General features: G+C 40.0%; 1 protein-coding gene across 3 annotated transcripts in view; it reads left to right on the forward strand.

Moving 5' to 3' along the window:
• Positions 1-12,011, forward strand: part of LOC110977502 (bifunctional 3'-phosphoadenosine 5'-phosphosulfate synthase-like) — a 26,791-nt gene continuing 14,780 nt past the window's right edge. Inside the window, exons 1-2 of one of the 3 annotated variants that reach the window (XM_022231713.2) lie at positions 1-253; positions 11,852-11,972. In XM_022231713.2, the coding sequence (XP_022087405.2) occupies positions 185-253; positions 11,852-11,972 (190 nt within the window). In that variant the 5' untranslated portion in view covers positions 1-184. Of the gene's footprint in view, positions 254-2,340; positions 2,362-5,494; positions 5,863-11,851; positions 11,973-12,011 lie in introns of those variants that run through there. The other 2 variants (XM_087149104.1, XM_022231712.2) reach the window with 2 other exon arrangements.

Here is a 12,011-nt window from a genome sequence, read left to right on the forward strand (position 1 = left end):
GAACCTGACTACGTAGCGATGCGTACAACGTGTCGCTCGCTCCGATCGGGTACCGCTGCCGATCAATCAAAAATCACTTTCACTGAGATCATCGACGAAAGAGGATCGTTGCTCGTTACTAATACTATAGTATATTACTAGCGCGTACCGAACCATTTGGAGAACAACTTTCTATTCACAAAATATGTCGCTGATAAACAACACCCTAAACAGTCCGGAGCACAAGAAAGCTAGGATGGAAGCTCCGGAACGCGTAAGTCTGACCTCGTTCCGTTCATTTTGTGCGAGTTGTGTTCTTATTACTGTAACTTGTCGAATGTAAAACTTATCAAACTAAGTTCAAGCATGTCGAGTTGGCCGCGACATAAGCCTTATTGCTGCTTTTCCCTTCCCGCAATGCCTTTCTATCATTGTGCAAAATCACCCATGCAGTATTTGCGATAAGGCTTGTTAATTATAGACGGGAGGGGTGGAAACCCACGATCTGACGAGAAGCAGATAACCTTGCGCAAGTGTACTCCATCCTCAGTTGATTTGCCATTGAATAACATCCATTCGTATCAACCCGGAGGGGAGTAGGACCTGCAATAAAAATGGCAGTTGTAATGCATTTCTCAGTTTCTATCGTTAAGGCACTGAACTGTGCAAGTGCGATGACATACATGTAGCTGATCATCATGACAGTTTATATATTTCAAAATTACCTGGATCGCTGAAAGCTTGTGGCCGAATGGTCAAGGTGGAAGGCTTGGAACCACTGGTGTGTGAGTTGGAATCCGCATTAGGACCATTTTATTTTTTTGGCCTAAATTTCATGTTTTGTACCATAATCTTTTTCATTTCTCATTAGAGGCTTTGGAGGATTTTTAAAGGGAAATAAAGTCCGAAATCTGCGCTGAAGTTGGCGTGCTTGTGCAGTTGCAGTGCCGTAACGATAGAAAATGAGAGATGCGTTACGGCTGCCGTAAGAACAGCCACGGCGTAAACTATTAGCAGTCCAGTAGTCAAATAGTTCATTGATCAGGTTGACTACATTTTATTATTTATTATTATGCTTCATTCAAGCAGGGGCAAACAGTGGTCAATGTGGACCTGATGTGTGCTGTCACTGAATGTCAGGCTACTTGGAGAAAAAATCTAAGTCACGACTCCGTGTGGAGAAGGCCTAGTGACGTAGACAAAAAATTCTCGGGCCAGCTGCATGTCATATGTCAAGCATATGAATGAACATGACATGAAAAGCCCAAGCCCATGATGGGCCTATATCCATGCACGGTGCAAGTCAACAGTCGTGGGCCCAAGGCCTAACTTGTTAATCCATTAATTGAAGCCTTGATTCATGTTGGATAATTCGAAAAGCTTTGCATGACATGAACCAACAGCAAAATTAGCGTTATAACATGATTTTTTATTTAATATGGACAAACTCAGGTCTCAAACTTAGCACTAGACCGGCATACAAATTCTCGTTAAACTGCTTCCTGCTAGTAAAATGCATTATTTACATGTAACTTGCCTGTTGGGCTAGTGAAGAGAAACCTACTTGTTTGAAACTGTCATTTGTCACATTTGTAAGGATGAACAAAACAAACATTATGAAATTGATTTTACATGTACATGTTTGTAATCATACCATTTTTATTCCTTCACTTTGAGTTATAAATTTACAGCAAGACTACACATAATGGTTCCAATTATAAGGTAAAAACCCTTCAAAAGTAGGTTTTTAGCTAAAAATGTCCAGTTGGACCCTGCGGGCAGCCCCCCTGGGTTAACTTGCCGAGTGGCCTAGTTCTCGACAGGAGAAACAAAGTGGTGCAAATATTATCTCCATCGAAGCTGCTGTTTATAAGGAGTTCCACCCTCAGAAATGTTCCATACTGCTGGAATTCTTCTGTTCGTCATTTATTGCCAATGTGTTTAACCAGCCTTATTTATTCAAAATGAGTCAATTCTTAATTCAACTTGAAGCTTTTGACAAACAAAATGCAGGTAAATTATAAAAGATCATTGGCAAAAACTAGATATTACCGGATAATTGTCATCACCCCACACTATTCTCTCCCTATCTGCCACAGCTCGACTCAACAACGTATGGGATACATGTACATGTATTTTTGCAGTGGTCCTTCAAGGATTGAAGGTTGGAAATGAATGCACATGCACTTGTATGTATGCACATGACATAATACATGTATTATACATGCATTTATAACCATAGACATTTACAGTGTACTAGTACATACATGCATCTGCTTGTGAATGCTTGTTATTAGCCATGAAAAATTGGCGCAGCGCCCTCTTTTGGTGGCACAGGGTGGCACAAACGGGCACAGGCTTTCCTGCCCAAAAATCATGACAGTGGGTAGTTGCAACCGGTAACTGCAAAAGTACCGTAGGCCTAGAGTATGTCACAGTAAGCCTTCTACAGGTACATGTACATGTATTTTTAGGTGCAATGTGCAGACAATCTGTTGGTGTGTGAATAGTCAGCGTAATCAGAAATATGCACAACAACGGATATCAGTGTGCCAAATAATAGCAAGCAAAATGGAGCTACTGTACATGTATCTTTGTTGACTTACAATGGACTCTTGGGAGTCTGCAACGGTTCAAGCACTTTATGTACTTCACATATTTATAACACTCCCTGAAGATCAGAAACGTTTTGTCACGTGACCACGGCAGCTGAATTAAGAGGGTTTTTGAAACGAATGGATTTGGCATAGACTTTGGTTGTGCTGGTTCCAGCCATTTTGAAGCAGCGTTTGAAACCACATGTTCAAGCTCTGACTGTAACTAGCGAAACCAAAGTCTAAGCAGAATCCACTCGTTTAAAAAACGCTCTTGGTACCAGACGAAAGATATCCTCGTAGTAGTCAGATCTCTTAATCTGGGAACCTGACTCTTGGGGAGTATTGAGAAGGGCACTATATTTGGCACAAAGTACTTTTAACTGGTTCAAGTACTGGTTTGGCTGATCAGAGGCACCAAAGGCTTATCATCAAGGAGTTTGTTCAAGTTTCAATCAAGGGATTATTTTTTTAAAAGAAATTGAACTGTTTACACTGACAATCTAAATAAATCTGATAATGGCATTGCGTTTCTAAAAGAGGATTGCTTGTTGGTAGGAGTTTGGATATTTTTGTGTGTGTAGTTGATAACACAGATTTAAACTTACACATACATGTAATTTCTTCCCTGATTACAGGCACGCAGCTTTTGCCAGGATCAGCTGATTTCCTCAATTCTCACTTCACACTCATGCCACTGACTATCTGAAAAACATTGTATAAAGTCTTGTAAAGATTAGAGTTTCCTCATTTTTGTCAAAGTGCAAGTTGCATGCCCGTGTTTAGTATATCTCTTCTTTTTTTGCAGTTGCACATCCATAAGTGTGAAGTGAACAATTCATTTGTAACAATTCGGGGCTCATCAGAATCGTGTCAGTCATAACTTGAAATATGAAAAGCAGTCCCGTGGGTAAGAGTGCATGTTGTTGAAGAATTGGTTCACAGACCCCTTGGAAACTTTATTGAGGGCCATGCCAGTGAGAAGTTTGTTCCAGAAATCATAGTAGGTTTGCAGTAGGCATGGTAGGTCCCATGGCTATGTACTGGGACAACCTTTTAATGAACAGATTTGTAAAGTCAGTTTTGAAGAGTTACAATGTACATGTACAGGTAGTTCGGAAATTTGTTGTTTTCTGGTTGTTTGCATTTTGTTTGTTTATTTGTTGTTTTCTCTTCAAGCAGTAGAATCTATCTGACAAAGGAACAGTAAGTGTTAAATAAACAGTTACTTATTGGCTACACATAATGTGCTAGCTTTACCCTGTCACTCAGATAAAGTGTTAGGAACCAATAATGACCTGATGCCTATTCAAACTAAGTACTGCTGTTTAAGGGAAGTTGCTTATTTCCTAGATTACCTTTCCATTGAAAGAATAACCAAAGTTTGGTTTTCACAGTTCAAGAACGTTGTTCGTGGTATCATAGAGTTAAGTGAGTGCAAAGCACTGTCTGGCTTGTTCATGGTCTGCTTCCAGTCGAAACTAAGCTAAAAACCAGTCTCGAGGGCCAATTCACAGACATTGCATCAATGACCTTTTGTCCGATGAGCTGTTTCTGCTGTTTCCTGTGCCAGGCATGTAGTCTACATCTGGTGGTAGCTCCTTGATGTGGTTCCGGGCTATCATCTCATAACAACCATTCAAGCGAATGTTAGTCTCTCTGAACTTTGCATTCTTAACGACGTGTACCGATGCAATACATTCTTGTTCATCCAGATCAGGTGGTGTTGCTGGTATACATACAATATATACCGGTATGTACCAGTGTAATTTCAGAACTTGCAATCACAACAGGCTTGTTTCTGAATTTGTTGAAAAATTGTTGCGTAAAAGATTTCCCAAATGTTGGCACAGTGCACTCTCTAGTTCCCAACATTGCTTACATGTACATGTTCTTTTTTTAGGGGTCAGTTTTTATTTTTTTCCCGTTGGTCTAAATGACACAACTGAAATGTTTCCAACATACCCTGCGCCGTCACTTAGGAAGGATTGTGCTAGTCCACACCATCTGGAATTGGAGGTTGGGAACGGGAGCCATTTTTTGGGCGGAGCCAGGTTTGGTAGGGGGAGAATGTCCCCTTTGACCTTCCAGCTGTCTTTGTGATTGATTGACTCACACAATTACACATGTACATGTAACTCATTAGGCATGAGTATGTGTTACTAAAATCTGTAATTATAGTCGAACCTTGTTAATAAGAGCGCTGTTTAAACTACAAGATTCTGCTTGTAGCAAGGACATTTTCAGCTCCCAATCCTTTGTTTTTCATTGTTTTCATTCCTGATAATACAAGGTTCCTGTTATAAAAAGGTAATGTGCTCAGTCCGAAAGACCTCTTATTAACGAGATTCAACTGTACTTGAATTTTAACCTACCACAAATGTACACTTTAGTTTAAGGAAACAATTGATAAAGTTGGAACTGATTTGTGGAAATTTGTAGCATGTGTAAGAGTTTGTCCTGATAGCTGAGATTGTGTGTGCATGCTTTCAGTGCACATTGATTGGTATGTCTGTGGTAAAGAGCTAATCTGCTAGTCTGAGATGGTAACCTGCAGACATGTACTTGTGCATACCCTGTACATTTGGTTATAAATGAAACCATGGAAGTAGGACAAGATGCATGTATCCATTTTATACAGGAAGAATTATAGCCTGTGGCTACTGTACCATGACACTTGTATAACTGCTGGTATGAAGCGGCTGTATTTTTTTCTGCTAGAGGTACATGTACATTTAATTTCTTGCAAATGAGAGTCTTGTGCAAATTAGTGTGCACAACAGATAACACACTGGGTATTGGTTTATCTCCCACATTGGGTCAACTAATCTGCCTGTTGTTTAGCCAGTCAGATCTGCTGGAGAGATAAACCATTGATAAATGGTGTTCACCAAAGTTGCCACATCATCACACAGTTGCACTATGCCCAGCTGGGCTGGCATCCAGCCGCAATAGGCTCATACACACACCAATCCGTGCTCGTGAAAAGGGGGAGTGACTCTGACCTATCATTGGCCGAGAGCTGCACTTAAGAACCACCAGGCATGCCAGGTATTAGGTTAGTCCATCACATGTGAATGGTGTGCTGGGATTGAGTGGTGTGCATTGTGCGTTTGGTGCTCTGTGGTTCCAGCCTGTAAACTTACAGTGCAACAAGTGGGTGTTCCAGTCTTTACCTCGGAGAAAAAAAGAAGTTTGGGCTTTTGACAAGATGACTGAAGTAGCAAACAATAACGTGCACAATGACATAAACGGCAAGCCAGACCCGTATGGCATCCGTACCCGGAAGGTCAGTTCTGATTATGAATAGGGAAAACAAAAGATGTTTATTTATTGGAGACTTCATGCTGTCTTCACTTATGGAGACTGTACATGTATAATACATGTACAGCATACTTTCACTGCTGTACCAGCGGCAGTATTAACTGAGTTTCAGTGCATTTACATGCAACTAATATTACTGTCTTATTTACATGAATCTATGTATCCATGTGCATTGATTTGTGAAAAAGGTAGAAGTAGGGAGGGCTGTAAGTTTTCCCGGGGGAAGAGGGGGGTACAGTGTAAGCTATCATTTTTCTGTGGTGTTGCAGAAATTCTCTGTTGACTATTGTTGGATTGCATAAAGGTACATGTATTTCTGTAGGATGATGGAGTCAGTGAGTTTGCATTATTTGAATTCACTGAATAAACTTCCAACAAAATTTAAGAGCAAAAAGGATCATGTCAGCTTATGAAATTGTTTTGCCGAAGTGAGCCCTGGCCGTCAAGGTTTGGTGTATGTTAATTTTTGTTGAGTTTGACATCGAGGATTAGCATACATCATGTACATGTATTTATACAAACCTTTGCGGTACACTCAGCATCAAACCGTGAAATGAGGCCTAGTTGTGTGTGCAAACAGACAGGCTTTTTAAAGAACACACATGTACAGTTACAAACACGTACCAGTAGGTATAAACAGTGAGTACATACTGGTACACTTAAGGTTTGGGCATGGATCTGCAGTTTGCAGAAAGCTGTGTAAATACTGTAAGAGCTGGCAGTGGGACTTGTGCAGGTAGCACACAGGCACAGTAAGCCTTAAACATTGCATTTTTACCTGTCGAATTCTTTCAGCCTCCAAGTTTCAGCTCAGCTGATTTTACATGCCAATTTTCCATTTGTACATTTTCTGCTGGTACCAGTTTTTTTTTTACTTTTAAATATTTCAGTTCAGTCCTGTTCATGTAGCCCAGTGCGCTATACCTCCTTTTTTACACATGAATTTTAATTGTTACCCTTTTGTTTTGATTGTGTAAAAATACTAACAACTCCTTTTTTAATAACTTCCACAGTTCATGTACATCCATTTTTTCCCCACTTTCTTTCAGAAAAACCATGGAGAAATTTACAAAGTGCATTAAAAGAGAGCATAGTCATGTGTTCACTGCTTCAACAGGTTTGGGCTTGTTAAGTACTGTAAAACTGCACATGTGCAGGTTCATGTACACTGTACATGTACTTGTATTGGTCAGTTGGTCGCTGTCATTGTGACATACCGGTAGACATTTGCTCAATACTGGTCAGGTTTCATCTTTATTTTTCCTGATGTACGCTCTAGTCAAATTTTTGCTGTCGTTTAGCTAACACCAAGGGTAATTGTTTTCTGAGGAACGTCTCAAAATTCTCAAAGTGTCCAGTACCCTGCTACACTGACCAATCAGAGACAGCCAAACCAGGGTCTCAGTTTTCTTCGTTTTGCACAATCTCAACCTGCTAGTCACGCTAGTGGCAAAAAATGGTGTACATGTACGTACTGACGTATGAGTAGTCAGGTCACGTTTCACAGATTAGTGAGGATTTTTCCACTTTGCCTGTGTATATACCGGTAGATGTAGGGCCGGGTCTGTGTAAAGCATGTAAAGGGGCTAACAAAGAAACTTTCCGTGCTACGTGTAGTCCTCAGTAATACCTGGAATGATTTGCATACCTGTAAAGATATTCTGTTGTGTAGAGCTACAATGTACATACATGTACATACTGGTACATGTATTAAACCAGGATGGAACCAGTTGTCAGAGGATGGAGAATTTGCATCATTACAAAAAAGGTAGATTTAAACACCGTCAAATGAGGCACCTGTTGTAAAAGATATAAATGCGGGAACGTGTGACCTTTTTATCACATACATGTATAGCGTACACATTTGCACAGTTTTGCAAGTTACATGTATTACGGCATTACTGATACACTACATGTGTATGCCGTGTAAATCTAACTTTGTTAGAGGCCAGAAATAATGAAAGATAAAAGCAAGGAATGAGAAAATTTGGGAAAGATGGAATGTGGTGGCATATGATTTTCAATTCCAGTGACTGGGTCCTGCAATCATTCGTGAGCCCAGCATACATGTACATGTACATGTGGCTGGTAACCCTACTGAAAAAAAGTAGACAAGATTCATTTATAACTCCCCAAGCACCAGAGACAACCCTTGGAATGCCCAGATGGCTAACCTTATAGGACAAACAAAGGTTCCCCCCCTGGTTGTGAGACTGCCAAGTAAACCAGCTGACTGGACCTGAAAATCGTGCCTATGCCCAACAGACAAAGACCTGGTATCTCAGCCGCTGATGTTATGCGGTCAGCGGGGTCAATCATTCAAGTTTGTGTAACGGTTTTGTCACAGGTATTTGAGGGTTATAAAATTATAATATTACATTACATACAAAGTGCGCAGAGAATTATTTTCAGATGGGGTAATTTTTGATCATATACATGTATCATGATTAACCATCTGGCGACTGTATTTTTCTGTACTCGTTTCAAAGTCAATAGGAAACCTGACCCCATTTCTGTGGCCATGATAACTGGATGGATAAAACTTTTCAAATAAGCCTACGTGTATATGTATGTACTTGCAGTCTTGCACATATGCATCAGGCTGTCTTACTGATTTCAAATTTCTTGCTGACAGAAAACTGAAAATAGAAATGTGGGACAGCTAATCTTGTTTGTCACTTTGGTAAATTTGAATGGGGTGGCTTTAGACTTGAAACATTCATGTATGTACATTTTATGTTCATTTGCTTGACCAGAGGATGTTCATACGTTGTACAGTATTTTAAGATGCATGTACCAATATATTTTATACATGTGCATGTATAAATACCATACTAAGCAAATGTTACTCTGTTCTAATTAAAAAAAACTTTGCAGTTGTTCTTTTGCTGCTGTTAGTCAGTGCGGCACGGCAAATATTGGCAAGTTTAGTCAGGTGTGGCAAAACGGCAACACATGGCGTCCCGGGTGTACGTTTCCTCCCGTGCGTCTCGCCTTAATTGCAGTGTGGTGCAATTAAAAGTTCTGTTTGCCCCGTCCATGCGCTCTGTGAATAGGGCATTATATTCACTGACACGCATCTGCCTCGTGTCTGTGTAAAGAGTAGATAAATTGTGAAACATGCTGTTGCGTTGTTGGCAGAAATTAATGGGCTTTGCATAAGAAATTAAAACAGCTGACACATTAAAGCAATAACATAAGTTGTACGGAACAGGGTCAACAACAAAGTACATACTCATGTATTACATTAGAGATGAGTGACTTACTGACAATAAAGAGGTGAAATAACCCACAAAAATGGCTTTCGAGTTACATGTACATACATGTATACAATCACTTAAAAGTGACCACTTCCGTATGATCAAATAAATAATCGATTATGCTCTCTCACTGTTCAAAAAATAAAATTTAAATGCTACCAGTAGGAACCTTTTTATTTCAGCCGAGAACAGTTTTTTTGCTGTTTCACTCCTAGTCCATCTCTGTATAATTTGTAATTGTGATTGGGCAGATAAAGTAAAAAAAAATAGTGCTGGTAATTTGATAAAGAATTAAAGGTCACTCTTTTGTTCACAATGGCAATTTCAGCAAAAAATATTGAAGTGTGAACTATTGGACCAATACATGTAGGTTTCTATTGTTTTAGTGGATTCATGTAAGTTTGACTATGTACAGAGTACTGTGAATTCAAGGTTTTATTTTTCATTGCTTAACTATTGTGGCTGTTTCTTCAAGCTCATCAGTCATGCCTGCTTTAGGGGAGGGGCCACATTTTGAAAGTTTGCTTTGCAGCTTATGGCATGCATACATGTACATGTACTTTTCACCTTTTTTGTGTAACACTGTGCACACAGGAATGCACCGTAACACCCAAAGAGATTCCTGCCGTTGTTGTGTACCACCCGGGTGACGCGGGTTGGCCAGTGGGTTCAGCGCTCGCCTCCCACCTCTGTGGTTCCTGGGTTCCAATCCAGGCAGACCTCCCTGTGTAAAAGAAATCCATATCTCTGATATCCATTTGTGCTCCCATGCTCCGAGAGCTGTGCCGAATATCTGAATTACTGAATTCAATCGATTGTCGAATATTCAAATTTTATTTTTTGAATGTGAATATTCGAATGCAAATTCATGAAAAGGAAGGGAAACTTTTATTTGGAATTAAATGAGAAAAATTGCACTATGGAGGCTTGTTTCAAGCAGATTTAAATGCATCAGAAATTTACCAATGATTTAAAAAGTAAATTCATTGAGCAATTTAAAAGGAATAGAAATTTTCAACCAGGCCAGTAGTCTTGTTCATCTCTTCAATTTTGCTAAATCGTGGCTGGAGATACTCTTAGATGAGAGAAGCTACATGTATTATATTGAACATAATGTTTAATTGTGAATGTTATTGCAACTAATTTTGTATGTGGTTTGTTCATCAACAATCTGCCGGTTGGTGCGACCGAATATTTGGATGTTCGATCAAATTGAAAGTTGAATATTCGAATAGTGAATTACATGTATTTGAATCGACTCAGTCCTACATGCTCTGTGGTCAAATATTGTTCAATAATATTCCCACCATTCATTATATTGCAACACTTAAAAAAACACTAAATTATCACTATTGTTAAACTGCACAAGTGAGCAGATCACATTTGGAATTGTGGAAGTTCTAATAACACTACATGTTATTCTTAAAAATTTATACAATGTGTTTAAAACCCTTGCGTAAGGCCGTCATACACTTTGCGTGTACATGTAGAGATATCCTAGGTTATGCTGCGGCAGCCAACTGCTGTTGTTTCGGTGTTAGTTACCCAAGATCACCTATCAATTACATTGTAACAAACTGACCTACATGTACATTTATCTTGATGAATATGCATGTTGCCAACTGACCTACATGTACATGTAAGATGTGCAAAGTCTGTTACCATATAAACACAGTATGTACTGGTAGATGTAAAACACTTTGTTGAGTATACAGTATGTACAAACTTCAAGATCTATACCCCATGCGGTTGTACACATGTACATGTATGTTGCAGGTACATGTAGATCATTTTGCACATGTACAAGTACATGTACTTGTGTTTGCATCATAGATCTGAGTTTTGAATTAGGGGAAATAACACAGGTGATGGCTTAAGAAGAGGCAGCAAGAGGGCAATCTGAACACTCAAACAGGGCTAAATGAAAACAGTCCACCTGGTGAGCCTGGCGGGGTTTGAACCGGGGTTAACCAGAAGCGGAAGGTGATGGAAGTACCCCTTTCCTCATGTTGGCCAATTTCCCTTGCTTACGCCCAGACAGGATTTGAACTTGCACCAACCGGTCTCGGAGAGCGAGGATGTGTCTTACTCCCAAATGTACCAGTCTACTGAGAGATCTTTGTTGGATTCGAAGCTATATGTACATGTACAAGATTGAAGGCCAATGAAAGATTTAAGATGAGGAAAGTACATATATGTACATGTAACACATATCACTGTCCCCAGCTTACCCATTTTGCCACCTAACGTCAAACAAGTACCGGTATGAGCCACTATAATCCAGCAGAATTCAAGGGTGAAAGTCTTATCTGGTAATACATGTACGGTATGTGTACATTAGCTAATAAAAGATGTCCAGTGTGGGTTGATCGTGACATCGCCTTGCTTGTAAAGGCCTAGCTACATGTACATCTATGTACCTCACTCATTAAAAAACAGATGTGCAATTGCTGAATTACTGCATGTTACAAATGTACGCGGTACATATACCGATAATCATGGACAACTTAAAGAAATTGGTGCAATGCACAATGTACATGTAAGAGTGCTTGTATAAGATTCAAGTGCTTGGAATGGGCGTGGTATTTCAGGATTATTTTCACGGTGCCTCGGTACCCTCTGGCACAGCCATCTTTGCCGTCCTTGTGTGGCAGTTGCTTAGTTTTTATTTTGCCGTCTTGTCCATCTCCACAGCAACACGACAAGGAGGTGGCCACCAACGTGACAGAGCAGGTCCATCATGTCTCCCGCGACAAGCGTGGGCAGGTCATGGGCACCCGTGGAGGCTTCCGCGGCTGCACCGTCTGGTTCACTGGTAAGTTTCCTCTCCCACCCTATCTCAAAATTTTCATTT

Source organism: Acanthaster planci, linkage group LG19, assembly GCF_054643075.1.
Source record: "Acanthaster planci isolate LZ-2023a linkage group LG19, COTS_SCS, whole genome shotgun sequence".
In the NCBI taxonomy this organism is placed as follows: Eukaryota; Metazoa; Echinodermata; class Asteroidea; order Valvatida; family Acanthasteridae; genus Acanthaster; species Acanthaster planci.